General features: G+C 45.0%; 1 protein-coding gene across 4 annotated transcripts in view; it reads right to left on the reverse strand.

Moving 5' to 3' along the window:
• The window catches only part of LOC124178186 (protein sickie), a 176,616-nt gene that overhangs the window by 58,666 nt on the left and 99,787 nt on the right, over positions 1-18,163 (reverse strand). For all 4 annotated transcript variants that reach the window (XM_046561407.1, XM_046561406.1, XM_046561409.1 and 1 more), the window contains 2 exons: positions 17,826-17,980; positions 647-800 (listed from right to left, as the gene is read on the reverse strand). In XM_046561407.1, coding sequence (XP_046417363.1) covers positions 647-800; positions 17,826-17,980 — 309 coding nt within the window. The remainder of the gene's footprint in view (positions 1-646; positions 801-17,825; positions 17,981-18,163) is intronic.

The following is an 18,163-nucleotide window of genomic DNA, read 5'->3' on the forward strand; positions in this document are numbered from 1 at the left end:
ACCATCAACCCTCGCGACGCCTGCAGGTTCATCCCACGAATTTGTAAAGATTCAGTGAAATTTTCGACACAGCAAAGATACACGGGGTTTCAACCGGCGTCAATGGACCACCGCTAACCGTCTAGTTCAAAAACACCTTTACACATGAGGAAAGGAGAAAAGCTCGTGCAATCCATCGTTGCGCAGGTAATAGCTACATTTGGCAAATGAACGAAAAAACGAGGGAACGCGAAGACTGAAGAATGACGGAGGTTTGTAAAAGGAACGGGGTGTAGTAAATGATGGCCGTCACGAAACCGCTTGATTTAATATTCCCGGAGCGTTTGGAGAAGGGGATGAACAGACAAAGCCCAGCGCGTACATGTTTGCTTTTCCGTTTTCTTCTACCTTTTCACCCGATGAAAGCGTGAAATTGAAAGATGGGCCGTTAAATACCCCGAAAATCCAGAAAGGCCGAGGCTTTTCAGGGGTGATGTGTATACCTCAGACGCCCGCTTTGCAGGTACCAGCTGTCTACGTGCAGACCGTAAATACGTGCCTGGGGTACGAAACACTCGTTTGCCTCCTTCGATATCGACGATGTTGGGAAATGAATTGAAGGGCTGCGGTATACGCCGGCGACAAGAAAAACCGCCCGGCTACGTACCTTGGAGTAGTTGCTGGAGGATGCCTGTTCGCAGGGTTCTGACTTCTCGGCTGGGGAATGAAGGACAGGCCACCCTGAGGGGGCTGCTGTTGACTAGGACTCGTGCTCCTGGAGCTGCTGGCGCTTCCTATCCCTCCGTTTCCATGCTTCAGTCCTGGAACGAAAATATAACCGTTGTTTTCACGAGAAGGAAGAATCAAAAAGTGCGATTGCACGCAGGCTGGTGAAAAGCAAAACCGGCGACTGTATTGCTCGAGGGACAAGCTACGGCTGGGTATGTATAATACTATTTTCGATGAACCACCTCCTGTTTAGCTTTTATGTATTCCACGAGAGGCAGATGATAATGTCTGGGTAGATGAAGCGAGGGCAGAGAGTTTCAGGGAGGAAACATGCCAAGGTGTGGTGGAAAGGGGAGAAGAGATTGCCGAGGAGACCTGCTGAGGCCCAGGGGGTGGTTGGAGTTCTCGACAACTTGCCCAGATGGCGCCACTCGGCGACAATCTCCACGGCATTTGCACGCTTGAAAGCCAAAATTATGATCGTCGGATCCGTCAGGCTCTCCCGTTTTCTCCCAGCATGTATACGTGTAGCGTTATAAATTTCTCTCTGGATCGTTAGCTCACTGCTGTGTTATACCCACCGCTTCGTAAGGATAAGAGCTTCCTGCCGGCGTTGCTGTGCGTCTTTTTTGAACTACCACGACGCACGATGCTTTTCGTAACTTATCACCATCTTCTGCCGTACATTTTGACACATTAGTTTTGAAACCTGTACCATTCGTTTCGTGTACACTAGTCATTTTTCAAACAATCTTGCCTCGAGCATATCATCTTTGATGAATTTTCAGTCCTATATTTCGCTTCTATTACATCGTTGCAAAATATTGAGAGTGATCACGGGCTTGGACTCTGATCTACAGATTTCAATATATCAATCAAAATATTAAAAACAAATTAAAAATAAGCTCACTCCAACTCTCGTCTCTTAACTAAGACTTTCAATGCTGCGCTTCGAGTAAAAGACAAAGACTACAATACTTGATCAGAATCTGATTCGACTAAACATGTATGAGACCAACGATAAATCAGATCTGATGAGAATAACGGTTACTAATATGGCTGCGCAGTAAAGCAAAATTGGAATTGATTGCATCATTAAAATTATACAACCGTACCGGTCGGCTCGAATTGAGGATGTGTCTTTGATACTTAACACATTTGACATACAGTATGAACCCCGATCATGCGAGGCTGCGGGATGGTCTACCGGATGGCGCAGAAATATTAAACCATGCGAAACACGTAGATGGTATTTTGGTGAGGAATATACGGGTAGCGATGAGGCGACTAGCACACTCGGTAATCACGACACTGCTATTTATCGCTGTGTATAAATTGGATGAAACGATGTACGTAGGCGAATATTATATATAATACATGTGGGAATGCACGAGCGTATTTATGTGCCATCAAGGGCACCAATCAACAGCTTCACGGGGGATCTAATATGATTTTCTCTCTTCGTTTCAAGTTGCCTTGATTTAAATGATATTTAAGTATAGCGCTGAGGCGAAGTGAATCTGTCTGCAAGCCAGTTGATTATAGGAATTTTTGAGATGCCAATTGAGATTTTGGTCTCGCGAAAATTCCAGTCCATTATAAATGGTGCAGCTAAGAAAAGGGGGAAGACGAAGGAAAAATCGGGGGAAAAGGGAAGGCATAGAGGTATAAAACAAAGAGAATATGAACATCGAATAATGGCTTTAATCCTGGCATGAAAGTGATCGACGGTGAGACAAAACGGAGCAAGAGAGAGAGAGAAAGGAAGAGGAAGAGGAAGAGGGAGAGGGAGAGGGAGAGGGAGAGAGAGATATGCGTCAATGATAAAAACAACGATGGTTATGTATAGCGTAGATATATCCGAGAGTAATAAAATCGGAATTTTGTCACGCGTGTCAAACTCGGGGGCTCGAGATCCGTATTTTATGACGGTTTTTACGACACCAAGGGCCCGGGGCATCGGGCAACCGTAATATAGGGTGTCAAAATAATATATTCCAAACACGTTGGCAGCTAGGTGGTGGTTGGCCGCCGTGCCGATGATAAAAGAAGAAGAGAAGACTTTAAACGTGACTAGGCATCGGCTGGAAGCTGCTTAGCCGGAACAGATGATTCATTCGGTATTGTATGCAAGAACAGTTACGTCGAAGATCGATCTTTCGTAAAATTAATAGCCCCCCCGTGACCACGATGCGCTCGAGGCTCCGAGGCCGCGTATTATTGCAACGCTCGACCTCAGGATTAGTTTCTATTTTACAATTGACGTGCGTACAATCAAGCATTACGGTATACACGTGGGTCACTTTTTCACTGACATAAACATACATGCGTGCCACATCAGCCACGTTCGTTGTTTTTTTTTTTTTTTTATCCGTTATCCCTCGGATACATTAGGATCGGACGAAAACGTCCGTTCCGCGTTTTTTCCCCATGGGCAATTGATGATCAAAGGAAAGCTTTCACGATTTTCTCCTGTGCCTGTAAATATAACAGCGAATTTACTACCGTCAAACGCTACGTGGTGAAATCAGCGGAAAACGAAAAACCAAAACGCCATTCTTTCAAAGCTAAAAATCCGATCCGTGCACGGCAGCTACAAAAATATACTCTCACGAATTTTTCGACGCTGTGTAATACGGTAAACGGATCCAATCGGCGATGTGTCATCCTTAGTTTATCTCGAATTGACTTTTTCTTATTCAAACCGTAGATATCAAAGCGGAAATATTCGTCGTGCCGGTACAGTGTACCTAATTTACTATTTTGACAAACATTTGGCTCGCACAAACTGCCGCAAGTGAATAGGAAAGAAAACCTCGACACGGAATAATATTTGAGTAAACAGGACAGGCATTCTAAAACAACGGAGGCGAAATTCGATGAAGAAAATTGAAACGTGTGTGTAGCGATTTGTTCTCATCCCTTGGCACATATCCGCACGAGCTCTCAGATCCCTACACGAAACATGATCCAATTTTCTTTCAGCATCTAGGTCACATGCTGAATAGAATAAATTGAAATCGGCTACCTGGAAGCGTTCATATCATATGCAGTATATACGCCAACTCCCGTCCCCGTGCAATTCTTTTCTCTGATAAAAATTTCCTCTTGGCAATCTTCCCTCTTTGTTATTTTATAGGTTGATTCGATCATCGTTTGAGAGCACCCTGTACAATCGATTCAAACCTAACTGCTCTGCAGCATGTCACAGTACGACAAACTTCGCAACTACAACATAGATGCTGATTATATTTTTGCCAGAAGCTATCCCTCATTTTCCGCGTCTCTGTCACACGCAACGTAAGAATGCAAATGAAAACTCACGTGTATAGACCAGAAGGAGGTTTCGCAGTGTTACCGATAAAAAAAAAAAAAAACTGCGATACAGCGGCACAACGAAGATGAATCCGGGCTGAACTCTGAAGTGTCCAGAAATCGCCACCGGAGCAATTCAGCTCTCTACGTAGCGCGAAGAGACGGACAGGCGACTAGAAGCGATGCATTGACCACGCGTTTTACCCATCGCGAATCGCACTCAGTTAACACACGAAGCCTGAAGGCACACACGTCACTTTAGCCACTCGGCGATGGACTCGCCGATTGACGGGCCAAGGAGATTAACTTCAGAGATTGTCAACTCGGCGATAACGACACCCGGTCACGCGTCCTCGGCTAAGCGGGCACTCGAAATGGGAACCACGTTGAGATTATGCGTGCAGGAGTAGTTAAGAGTCCATTACACGCCGGTATGTGTGCCGCAATGTCGAGCTGCCCGGTCGGTCGTCACATCGGGGATATTCCTACGGTTTACGAGCAATTGGAGCTAATCTTAATTGCCCACTCCGTTGAGTTTATCTTTGCTTTTTTTCATTCACCCGCGTACATTTTTTATTCATTTCTTTCTTTATTCACATTCGGATGCGGTCGCTTTCCTGTGTTCTCAAGAGCTTCTTGCGGAGCTTGAAAACCTGACGATTAGTTTTGCGGTGGAACCAAGATTCTTGCTGGATGCAGGGTTCGGAGATGTACGATCTCGGAAAAAGAGAAAAATAACCATACAGAGATAAGGAAGAAAGTTTTATCTCTACGTGCCTAGCTGCTTCGATAAAAAAAGAAAAAACGAAAAGAAAAGAAAACCGGCGTCTCTCGAAGAGACAGCCTACATTGACTTACGAAATACAAACAATCGTCTTTCTACGAAGCATTGCATATTGTTCAAAGCTTGGATTCGCCTCCTACGTCTGATGGGAACGCGTACTTTTTTGTAACCAATGTGCTTCCGATTTTTGTGTAACGTTATCGTTTTCAGAATGGGGTGTAATATTTACTTTGGCGATACCCTCGCACACCCTCTTTCGAAAAATGTTGTTACACAGACCGGTAGTTGCGACATCTACGGGCGATATCTTCTTTCCTTGTACGTCCGTGACGTCAGAGTAGGATAAGAAGCTACGAGTGTCTGGAGAGTCTCGCGCCGTTTGACGGCTAACCGATAATCAGTGGTTAGTCACCACGGCCACCGTTTCATACGTTATAGACGAACAGCCCGTGCTCTATTCATAGAACGCTGAGTCTCGCGTGCATGTGCTTCTCTAGCGTACTGCAAACTACTATACCTACTGCCAGGGAAAGTGGAGATTTGAAGATTTTTTTTAAGGGCTCTCCAACAACGACGGTGGGCCCTTCACGTCTGGAAATTAGCTCTGGAGTGTCTAGAGCCTCCTGCACACTCCATTAATTACGATCTTTCCGCTCGTACGATGCGTACCGCGCTAGTCGGAACTGCACACAGTAGCCTCTCTTTGGCCAGAGGCTACTTTTTCAACGCACAAATACTCTGCGCCTCGCTCTTGCTTCTTCCATTGATATGTAGATAAAATTACCGTCGTATTGTGAAGAAAGTACGATGTAAAGATCCTTTGCTCCAGTGGGATTCCGAAACAAATTTTTATGAATTTTACCGAGAATACTGCTATACTAGCTCAATATTTACCGAGAATATCCATAGATTTTTCCTCGTTATTTCGTCTCGACTTCAACTTTACCGAAACGCAGCACGGCAACTACAAAAGGAGGAAATAACGAGGCCCTGTATTCTTCGGGCGTAACGTGATCCAAGGTACAACTTTGCAAGATAAGGATTGGACATATTCGTTGTCGAACATTTTTCCTATTCGAAGTATTGACCAACGCAAAAGGATGATAGACAAACCAATATTGAATCAAACGAGGCAGCGGAATCAGTACAGTAGTTCCGTAGTAGCTCTTTTATTACTGATATGTTCGACGGAAGACAATCCAAATTATTTCCCCTGACGAATATACGGCTAGGAAGTCATCTCTGTTTCAATCAAAGCTAAAGAAATTCTAGAATAGATACTAGAAAATACGACACAATTTTTCTGTTTTCCAGCTGCATCTTTTGCATAATTGATCGCAGCAATACAGGACTATTCGTCATCGTCTGTTCCTGTAAAATTACGCGTATATAGCCAATGAAATATTATTTGCTTATTATTCAATTTCTCAATATTGGTGAAAATCATGGCCTGTCTAAAAATTGATTTTAGTTTTTTTTCAAATCTCGCAATATCTCTATTTCACCTCGGGAATCAAAACACACGGTTACGTCGTTGCCCAATTGAAGTATAAAAATTACTTTCCGAGCAATCGGAAACGGTATTTAGTATAAAGAATTGCGTTTCGCTTAGTAATAAATTCCAATGTCTGCTGAGAAACGATACGAAAGATACTATCCGCGATATTTCACGATGAAATACGACCGTCCTCGTCGAGCAGAATTATCTCTTAATACCCCGAAGGATTTTTCCCGTGCGGTATGTCGAAGTAGGTATAAGGTATACCTTGACATGTAGGTGGGTGTTAGCTAGCGCTACGTTAATATTGACGGTCGATGTCGACGAGCCCTGGGGACGGGGCTAATACCACCAAGTGTTTCGACGCAGCCTCCGCATGCGAGAAACGCCGGCGTCGAAGTACGCGGCGTAGCGTCGCGACGCGTCTCGTCGTGTCTGCTTGCGGATGGAGTAACTCTGCGATAACAGACTGCATTTGCATCGGTTGAATACGTAACGATCGAGAGCTTCTCTGCAGTCTGTTACTACGTAGCGTTCACTTTCAGGGTGTCTATTATCTATTACGTTGTTTAGTTTACCAACGACGTGCGGTTCGGGGACGAAGAGAATGGATCCGCACGCGTCCGGATCCCTCAAGGGTGGAAACAGGGGGGTGTCAGTCAGGCTCAACAGACTTCGTGTTTTAGGGGATGGAGATAGTAGATGAGAGAAGGGAAGGGATGGGATGTGAGTCATGGGGCTGCTACGGCCTACTGATTGAATATTTGTAGATCTGTATCGGAGACAAGCCCTATCATGTATACTTATATCACACGATACACTCGCGAGAAGGCGAGCGAATTCCACTCGGTCACCCTAGCAGTTCACCCTGAATTTTGCTCCGAAACTTGTACGGAAACAAGAAACCAGTTAGCGCACAAGCTGTAATTCTCGCTGTCAAATATCGACACGTGTGCATGGATGAGCTTGTAATAAATCCCATTTTTTAAGGAAAATATTGTATCTATCTCGAAAAAGATCCTTCTTGCTTCTGTATATTCAAATGCCGATGATCCGTTCATCTCGAACGCGCGTCCTCATTATCCGGAACTGAGAAATGGTTGCTTTTACAACGAAAACTGGAATTCTAGATTTTTCACCTATATACATGCACTAATTTGTACTAATTGGACTCCCGTCTAGCAAGCGAGCATAAAAATAGATGCTACACGATACATTCGGGGGTGAAAGATGGAGGGGAACGAGAAAAATGTCTAGAATATTATTTGAAGAAGAAGATGCTTTCCGCGGCCAAATGTATTCTTCAAATTAAAATGGAATTCGAAAGATTAATGTTAGCGGCAACAGCGATGACATCCCGCCTCGGTAGAAAGTTCAGTACATAGATATAGATGAAAACAGTCCGTCGAGCAAGGATCAAGTGCGATTGAAAATCAACTAAATTGTCAAAATTTCCTACGTCAATTCGGAATCGATTTCTAGAATGATAATTTACTTGTGTTAAAAATCATTTGCAATTAGTAAGCCCACGATTTTCAGTCAAATGGATCACTAACTTTTGAAAAAATTTCAAAACATATTCGACTGAATCTTACATACCTACACTATATTGAAAATGCGTAAGAAAAATGTATATATATACGAGAAATGATAGAGCAAAAGAAGAGAAATTTAGACGATTGAACTTGGCGATCATTTCTCGTAATATCTCCTAAACGAAGTGGAAACAAAGAATGTGTCTCTCGACACGAACGGCTCGAGCCACCCCGTACATCGATTATGGGCACACATCCATATGTATAGACGTAAGGTATGTAGATGCGAAGGTTAGAGATCCCGTTGCACTTTGAGCACATACCCATGGTAATGTAAACCTAGGTTGTTTCGAAGCTCGTCCCCGAAGGGCGAGGAGAGAGAGGTTGGAGGGTTGTCGGTGAAGTAGGCGCCGGGCTTACCGATCGATCGTGTATACCGTTAGGTGAGAGAGGACGATTTATATTGAGACATCGGATAAAGAATTGCCGACATGTGTCCTAGACAGCCCGGCTGGAGTCCTGGCTAGGCGTCCCTGCAGCCTCCCCGTGACACACGCTCGGCTAACCCCACGAGCTGGATGTAAACGTGTGTGAAAGAAAGGAGAGAGGAGAAAAATAACCGAAAGAAATCAGAAAAAAATTGTTACGAGACGAAGGAAATAAGACAAGAAACTGACGGCGCGAGGGCGCGGCGCTTCGGTAAATTATTGACCCATCTGGATATGGATGGAGGAAGAGGTGATTCTGGACTAAACATCCCCGACGGATTAGCCAAACGTACCTCTCCACCTTTCATACTACCTCTACAGTATTACTCGCTACCACTAGGTGTGGGAGAATAAAATTTAATCATCTTTTCTCGAAGACTTAATAAACTCCGCCAGAGTAAGCCTCTTATGAAAATTTGACGCGGATGAATTGAGCTCAACCCTATATATACCCACCCATTCACCCATTCTGCACCTACCCTATACCGTACCGAACGAAAGATAGGAAGCTGTTGAGTCGGGCAGCCGGATGAGAGCTTGGCAAAGGAAATTTAACTACGCAAATATAAGGGAAATTAATTAGTATGCTTTATATGAAAAGTTTATACCGCACAGAACCGCGGCGGTATGCTGAGCTCGTTACATCTGCTGTGTTAACAACAGGAAAAATTGTTACAATTAACCGTGCTTTTATCGACTCCTTAATTACACAACGAGTATATTAAACTGCGAAACTATTCGAGTAATTTGTTTTATTTCTAAATAACGAATATCGGTGGACGACTAATAATTTTTAATCATATTTCCGTCCAATTTTCAATGCGTTATACAGCTCATTATACTCGATCATGCAATAACCGAGAATCAAATTTACTTCGAACAAGGTTTGTATTGTTTCAAGCAGAGAATTGAGTTCGCCATTCGCATATAAAAATCATTGAACTATAAGGGTAATACCAATATCACTTTTCTGAAATTGACAAATTTTACAGCTAGCGAGTACATAGACTGGAACATGACATATTTTTAGCGCTACAAAGACACGACAAAGATTATCCCTGTACCTATAAATATCCTAAGCGAAGTTATCAGTTCGTTAAATTTGATTCAAAAGTAATAACCCGAAATTGGATGCGCTCTGCACGCGCCAACGCTCGCCGTGCAAGGAATAAAAAATAGAGAACAAAAAACAGCTCACGGAATCCCATGTGCGTATATCCCGTGATGGGAAAATAGGGTGTGTGCGGCGCGGGTGCATGAAAAATGTAACTCTGTATATACCAAATTGGCTTCATCCCTCGAATCAACCCCTAATCCAATATCCTATCGAGTCCTAAGCCGGGTCTATCTCCCTAAGTCTGGCCTGCAACGGCGAAAAAGGATTCTCATATCTCCTAGAGACGATTGGTGGAAAGCGCAAGCTCGATCCTGACTGCGCCTAGATTTTCGTCGGCAAGGGTGGAGATCCAGAGTGCAGGTTTGTCCTTGTCCTCGTCGAGTGAGACTTGTCGTTTTTGAGTTCGGGTAGAGAAGGAGGAGAAAAAGGAAAAGCCGCGGCCCTGCCCCCCGTACAAATGCGTGAAAATCAAATAGCTTCCCGGTGCAGCGTTCGAGAGATGAACAACTGTTGCCGCCAGTCATTCGACAGGCCTGTTCTTCTCTTTTTCGGCCCTCCGCGTCCCCCTGGAGCAATTCCAGAGTCAACAGTCACCAGTTTCTGCCTCGTACAGCCTTGTAAATTAGGCCGCGTTTCTGTCAGCCGGGAAGAGAATATGAAGGAAAAAGAAAAAAAAAAACAAGAAAGAAAAAGAAAAGAAGACCCGAAGTCCTTTTAATTAAGATTTTTACGACGGTCTGGTACTTTCATTAAAAATGTTATATATCGCGCTGCCCGACTTATGCGGGGGACATGCAAGAACGAGCAAAGCACCGAAGTATCGGGTGGTTATTATACGAGCTCCATCAATTCCCTGGAAATCCCGTTATCCTTGATAATTACAAGCTGGAACGAAGGTTTTTTGTACCTTCGAATATGCCATCTCTTGCGTAACGGTGTACATCAAAGAAAAAAAATCTCTACACCTCCGCGAATCGAGACTTTGCAGCTGGTGCCATTGCAGTATGAATAAGAGGTTTTATTCGGAATGAAAAAGACTCCGACGTATGAAAAAACCTGAATCTATCGAATAAATAATTTTCACAGGTGACCAGAAAATACGCAATAATGGCGATGCGTGGGTTCAACTCTCGGGTCGATCGATTGCGGAGGAAGAACAAGAGTAAGCAGAAATACACCAATTGCGGTAAAGATAAAAACAATAATAAGAGGAATCCTAATAAGGAAGAAAGAAGAAAAACAACTACTACTATTCGACATCGCAGTGATATAAAGCTGACTGCTAGAGGCTATAAATAAATTTTTAACCCTCGAGTCTCTCAGATCTAGCTGCATAGGCCCGGAGCGAGAGAAAAAGGACTGCGAGAGGACCTAAAAGAGTTTTCTGCCTTCACTTGAGTCACTGCAGTATTTTCTCTCTTGTGTGCAAGCGCAACTCCGTCTACTATACCGTCATTTACCCAACTGCACCTCGACCCGCGTAGTGCATACCTACGCCTGCATCTCCTGCCTGCAGCTTTTTTTGCACAAGCGCATGCGGATATTATACCGGGCAAAGATGGTCCACAACCGTACGGTAAACAGCGCCTTCCCACTTATACACGTCTCGAAATCTACATGCATCTACATAACGTCTACATAGTGGAATAGGGGTGGTGTACAGGAGACATGCGGTACGGTGAATAGACGATCTAGACATGCGTTTGTGTGCGGCCGCACTCGCAACTATCCATAATTTTTTCTGCAGCTCTTTAAAGGGACCGAAGCCTGAACCACCTCGCGTTTTGTACGACTGAGGACGAAATGCTTTCAGATTCTCTTTACCGCGTCTTTGACCCGGTACCGGAGGAAAAATGGTCAAAGAGAAAAAGGAATTCTAGAAGATTAACATCAGGTCGCGACTCACTGAGCGACAAATCCTGCAGTCTGCAGGTTGTATCGCCGTCAGTGCGTGGAACACAATCGTAACCAAGGCGTGGGCAAGATCAGTACACGCGATTGCGACTGAGGAATAAAATTATAAGCTTCTTTATTTCCGGTACAAATATTTCGTGGGGTCACCCCTTCGTGTCGTTGAATTTTATCGACGCATATTCACGAACCGGGCTCATAGCGAACAGGAAATGAGAAAATAAATCTAGGGAAAGAATGTTTCGGCGGTTGACATGGTGATGGTCTAAAACTCCCCAGGTAGATCTCAAGTATTGCTTATACGCGACAGAGTCTATCACTTGCATCGAGGAGAGCGAAGGAATGGGAAAAATAAGTGATTGAAACATGATTCCGGCTGTCTAAGTAGAATCGATAATCCGAAGTAAGTGATCGGACCCTCGTATAGAAGCAGTGATTTCCGTTTCGATAATGACGGTAAAACGGAAACGAATCAAGGGTAGGTACTGTTCAACGATGCCAAATGGCTTGAATTCAATTGGAATTTGACGAACACTTGTCCCAAAACTTCGTACCGAAGGGTCCGTATTCACGGATTCGCCAACTCCGCTCCATAATCACGATTCACGAATAACGACAAAGTACGCACCCCTTCTTCCGACCGACTCACAATTACAGAAAATCTCTGGCGCCTAAATTCCGAGCAGCAAAAAAATGTCCGCACGCAGAAGTCTGAGAAAATGAACAATTGCTCATCATTCTGATACCATGCATTATCCACAGTGCTCTTGATATCGTTGAACTTTTATATCGAGACGATGCAACTGTGCGACAATGCGAAGAAAACACAAAATATAAAATCTTGCTCAACTCACGCACACGAACTAACGGCCGCATCATCTGCCGACCAGGACCCTATAACGTAAAATACAAAAAGACAACACCGACATTGAACTCACCCTTGCAGCGAACACGAAGTCCGTGACCATCGTGGCGTTGAGAAGGAGAAAATACTCTCTAATTGGCTCGGAGTCGGCGATTAACCCGTTGATCAGTGGGTAAAAATTTATAAAAACCACATCACCCAGCGCAACTGCACCTCTCGGTGCAGCCTCCCTCGAGAAACTGATTTTTATTTCCGACATTTCCTTTAGCGAGGTAACACCGACTCACTCCCGTGTTCGCGGCCTCGGCTCTCCGTCTCGTTGTTTAAGGCCGCCCACGCGGCTCGGTGTTGGTGTTCTTTTATCAACCGAGGTGTGTGCGTTTTTCATGGATCATGAGACCTCGGCTCGCGGCCGGGTCTCGGTCGGTCTCCGACTCTACGGTACGGGTTTCGAGTACCTGCGCCAGCACCCCCGACACCCGCCGACCGGCGCACGTAAACGCGGTTCGCACCCCGTATGGTGTGGGGGTAACGCGCAGAAACCAAGGCCTGAGAATCAGCCTGGCTTCAGCCCCAAAGCACCGTTGTGAGGGAGGCACGGGGGACCTCGGCACAATATTTCCATGTAATTGCTGCATCGACGGAAATCTCACGCGAGTGAAGAAAGATCCAGCCACGCACACTAGCGCACACTACCGCCCATAACCCTGCTCCCCACGCCGTTGCGACCAATTAGATTCAAGTCTCGCTTTCATTAGTCTTCTATTGGTCCGCGTTCATCCCCGCATACGGGTCGGTTCCACGGATTTCGTCGCGGAATCATATCCACCAATAATTTTAATAAACCTCTGCTGTGTACAGGTAGGTACTCGGTGTCGTTGTGAATTATTTAAATTCCTGATTGTGGTGGAGCCAGCGTTGTCGTCAACTTCATGAGCATCGAGGCCGCAGTGTCACACGCCGTGAAAATCGAGTCGAATTAAATCGAGCTTATCTAAAGATCCCTTTCGACGACTATGCGACTCGGGAAAGAGTTGCGTGTCACGATTGAATATGACCTTCTCAAGGTGCAATACCTTTTATCGCTCAAGGGGGTTATTCTGTAATTTGTGTTATAATTGACGCCGCTTTGACCTGTCGGGAAGCAGGTGAAACGCTAAAGTTACTTCACCACCCGTGATTGAGTTACAGAAAACGAGTCATGACCGATAAGAGGATCACGGATGTTTGACAGCGTCAGTATTTGATTACGTGATTCAAGTTCTGGACGATCAGCCGTGACTCAACCCATAAATGCGTAACCTGCAACTTGAATTTCCGAAACAAAGGTTTCAAGCCGAGTCTCGTTGTTTTGAACCCCCTGATATATTAATAGTACTCCGAATCTTTATCCGGATGATGCGTACACATGTATTACCGAGAAACAGTACGGACGGTCACGCTGTGGCAACTATGCTCATATCGTATGTACATGTGTAGATGTATAAACCGAGTCCCTCCGCACGGAGTCAGAAAAAGGGAGAGAGAAAGAGAATAACCCGAAGGGTTGTATTTTTAACCGGAGAGATTTAAAGGCCCGCAAATGTTCTCGGGCAGTACTTCTCAGCCTAAGTAACTTCGAATATCTGACACGTGGTTCGACAGCGTGACATTTTTTCGCGTGTTTTTCGAACCAAGCACCCCTGACATGGTCGCGAACCGGGTTAAGGACCGGTCCGAGGTTTACTCTCTGTCGTTTTACCCCCTTCCTGCTTTTCTCTTCCTCTGTGACGACCTCTTTCTAGCCCCATTTTACTCTTCTGCTGTAGATCCATTGCTCCTCTTCTCGGGCCTCGTTAGTTGTTACGTTAGATCGTTACCCGAGTCAGGACGGAGATACTTTATATCAGTGCTGACGAATATTTCCCACCGCCCTCCTTCGAAACTAACATCCCTGCGCGTACGACCATTACGTACACTCTGCAGGGTGACCCCTCCTTCCTAGGAGCTGAAACTACTTGAGACACTGCGAGATTTCACCCGGATTACCTCGGCGGGTCCGAGTCCAACTCCCGGGAAACTATCATTGCTCGCTCCGTCAGTCTAGGCGGTACTAATTAGTCCCTCAATCCACCCGCGAAACTTCTCATCCAGTTCCTTGCCTTCTCATATTCGAGAGCGTTACTTTTCAAGATATAATTACGCCTGGGGGGGAATTACGAAAACCATTCCAGTACCGCTATTTTTATTTCAACTTTTCCTCATATACACGTCAGGTATACCGAATATCTTTACAATCCGCAGCACAATCAAGATCTATATGATCCTTCATCTCGCAGTCAGAGAAATAAATTCGGGTATAAGGTTATACACAGATTTTCTCCAACTTTTTCACGCTCCATCGAACGTTTCAAATAAAGTGACACGATCGCTGAAACGGCTGCGGGTGAATAAAAAGAAAGTTGGCAAGATGTTGCGGCGTATATCCATATCTACATAGATACGCTTACTTATATATGTATACCTATACATAAGATACTTGCAGCGTGTCGAATTATCTGTTACAACCCTCCGGGGAAATCTTTCCCCAAAAATCATCATTTTCATAACACTTGGGCAGACCCCATATAGACGCGCTGGGCGGCAGCTTAACTTCTGCCACCCCATAAACTTGATAAATTTCATGGGCAACCCCCTCAACCCTCCTCACGGTATCTGGTGCAGCTTCGCGTCTCGGCTCCGTGCAATACCCGAGTCGGCAGCAGGATGACTGCAGCTTCCTGACTGGCTCGTAAGCGTTAAGTGCTAAGTAGCGTTGAATCCGGTAGAATCAGCGACGAGGGATGCACCCCGAGTCCCAAGACGTACCGCCGGCATGTACCGAAGGTGAATTCGTGAGTCGTCGGTTCTCCGCTCCTCGCATAATCTCTCTCTTTCTGCTTTAGTGCACGGTTATAGTGCATCCATCGGTTCCTCCTCATCCCTGTGCCTATGCTCAGAGAGAGCCCTTCAGCGTTGCGACGCTTTTAAGCTCTCGGCCCCGTTCACAAACAGCGATCGTTGCCTGGGACGTTTACGAGACGGATACACGTAATCGTGCGTGAATATTAAGTCTTACAAATAACCGAGTTGTCTGTTATTCCCTCGGTAAAACTACCGTAAAGTAAAATCCTGACCTAGGGCTAGATCTGCTCCAGCCGAGTCTAGACTAAAGGATCTAATAAATAAGAACGGCATGAGCCGAGCCGTCGGAATGGGGAAAAAGGAAGAGACGGAGAATCGTAGAGATAGGAGAAAGAAGAGTGGAAAAAAACGGTTCAAAACTGTATCGTAAAACAGGGACCCGCGTCTATTTCTACCGGGCGTCCTCGACGGTGCCGCGGCGTCGACGTAGCCGTCCGTATCCAGGGAGACACGCGCTTTGATGTAGGGTATATGTACCAACGCAGAACGCGCAGCAGCATCCCCTAAACGTAACCAGAGATTCTCAACCGGGTTTTGAGTTCCTCGATTTATTTGTGCCACGGATTCTCATTGTCAGTCCAATGTTTCGTACATGCAACGCGCTGGCAGTGTTTTAATTGAACACAAGAAAAGATTTCAAAAAAAAGTCAGGCTCGTTAATGAAGTATTTATTGTCTTACCAGTACGTGACGTGTATTTTTTTATCCCCATGCATCTGTATTTCCGGCTCTTTCTCTATCTCTCTACATCTCTTTTCTCCGTTGAACTGATTAATGCTATTTTTTTTTTTTTTTTTTTCATCCACAAGCTCTCGTATGCTCATACATCGATCAGATCCTATGCTCTCAAGAGATATTTACAGTAGGTAAAGCTTCGCTGAACAACGATTCGATCAACTTTTACTTTTGTCAATCAGATTTGTAACTTTTTAAGCGAGAAAAAAATCTTGTTGCTATAAAATAAGTATAGTTTTAAGAGCCATTGCATTTTACAAAATGAATCTCTCGGTGCCGCTGTTAACGAAGATTGTTCTCTGGAGCATTCGTATCAATTCTTCAGGATCGTAAAAAACAGGAAATTCAAAGACCTATTCGCAGATGTGATACAAGCACCGTTTGAAAGTCCGCAATCGCGAAATTGTCCCCTTATTGCTCGATAAAGACTGTCTAATTCGAGCATGTACAAACTAAATACGACATACGTACGATTACTTTTGCGATTCCCTGTTTCCCCCTCCATCATCCATGTATGTATAATACACCCATCGAATCCACTCAATATCAGTAATATTCAAAGAAAACTCCGCCCGAATTAACCCTCGCGTTTTATCAGCGGGCATACGAATGCTGGGAAGCCGGCACAAAGAAGCAAGAAGTAATCGTTCCGTTGAGAACCCTCTAGAATCAGCGTGCACATCTGGTCAGTAACATTGGGAGCCCTAGGCACGGGAGTTGGAATTATGGAGCAAAGTATAAACTATGGGGTTGCACCCCATAGGCATGGAGGAGTTTTGGTATAGAGGTGGACGTGAAAGCGGGGATAATATGGGCGCTGGCTGTACGATGTTGCATTTGTGTGGATGCACAGTGGGTGCTGAGGGACACGCAGACTCGCTTATAGACGCGTGCAGCATTAACCCCTGCTGCACGGTGGAGAGGCTGCGTGGCGGAGGCGGCGGCCATATCTCTTAAAACGCTCCAAAATGCGCAAAGGGTTGCTAAAAGGCGGAAGGCTTGACGGGGGCTAATGGGGTTTTCTCCGTTAAACCAAAACCCATCCCCTTCGAAAGCCGAATTTAATTTTCCCCTCTTTCGCAACCCCGCGTATAGGTATAATCAACGGGCAGCGGGAAGATTTTCACAAACCTACAAGGTACGCAAGACCCTTGGGGGAAGTCGGTCCGCGGAGGACGAGAGAGTGAACTCGACGCAATTCGGTCCGGCCAGATGAGTGGCGTTTAAATAATTCACGAATCGTTTCGCTCGGAATCTCTGCTCGGAATTCCCACCGACCCGCCCTCCTCCGACCGGGGACTCGTTTCACGTTTAATTTACTAAATCTTTAGGACAACCGCTCGAAATAAACACCTAGTGGAAAACAACAAAATTACACTGTTATTCCTAAATCGAAACACAGCACGCGATGCCCAATATATCCGTATATAAGGATATACTTATACTAAGAATCACGAATGCTGTAGTAACGGATAGATTTGCTGTCTTCGTACGAGTGTTGGTTTTATGCTGGGTGGAACATTGTACTGAAGTTGTATTGAGTGTTGCATTACAGAATCGGAATAATCCTGATACTGCAATGGGAAATCCGTCTTTCACCATACATCGCATGCAAATTTTTAGCATACCCGTTTTTCCGTGTACATTTTCTGCCATTTCGATTCTCGTTCGTATAGATTTAACCTAATGTGAAAGCATGGGTATAAGACAAAGTTTTTCCACGAACGGTCGATAACAACGCACATCATGCTTTAAAGTTCGGATGAAAACCGGTCGAATGAGGACCCTTTACGGCCCCTGATATCCGTTTGACACATTATGCGTCTACGTTTAGATAGACGACGGATTTTCCCCGTGACCAGAACTAAGAATATCGGTAATTTAATCAGGCATGAATAATGTATTAGTATTGATTGCGGTGACTAACCGAGTTGCGTTTGGTGAGCCGGCGACGGTGCAGGCCTGACTTTGTCCGGAGGACATCTTCTCGTGGCAGCGACCGTCGCAGGCAAGGGGATGCTGGTTCCACCCTGACCTCCCGGGCCGGCGACACCCGCCTGCTTGTTGTAGGGCGAAGGCAATCTGTAATCAAATTGAACGAAATTATTTAAGGAACGATTTGTCCATGCAGTCAAATTTATTACTCTATTGCAAACGCGAAATTATCGCCTATATCAGTTTCCTGTACTTCGATACGTACTGTATTCATAGTACACACGCATGAGTCCCAGACGCTCCACCCACGGTAGACATTACAAGCCTCTC

The sequence above is a fragment of the Neodiprion fabricii genome, chromosome 3 (genome assembly GCF_021155785.1).
Source record: "Neodiprion fabricii isolate iyNeoFabr1 chromosome 3, iyNeoFabr1.1, whole genome shotgun sequence".
Classification (NCBI taxonomy): Eukaryota; Metazoa; Arthropoda; class Insecta; order Hymenoptera; family Diprionidae; genus Neodiprion; species Neodiprion fabricii.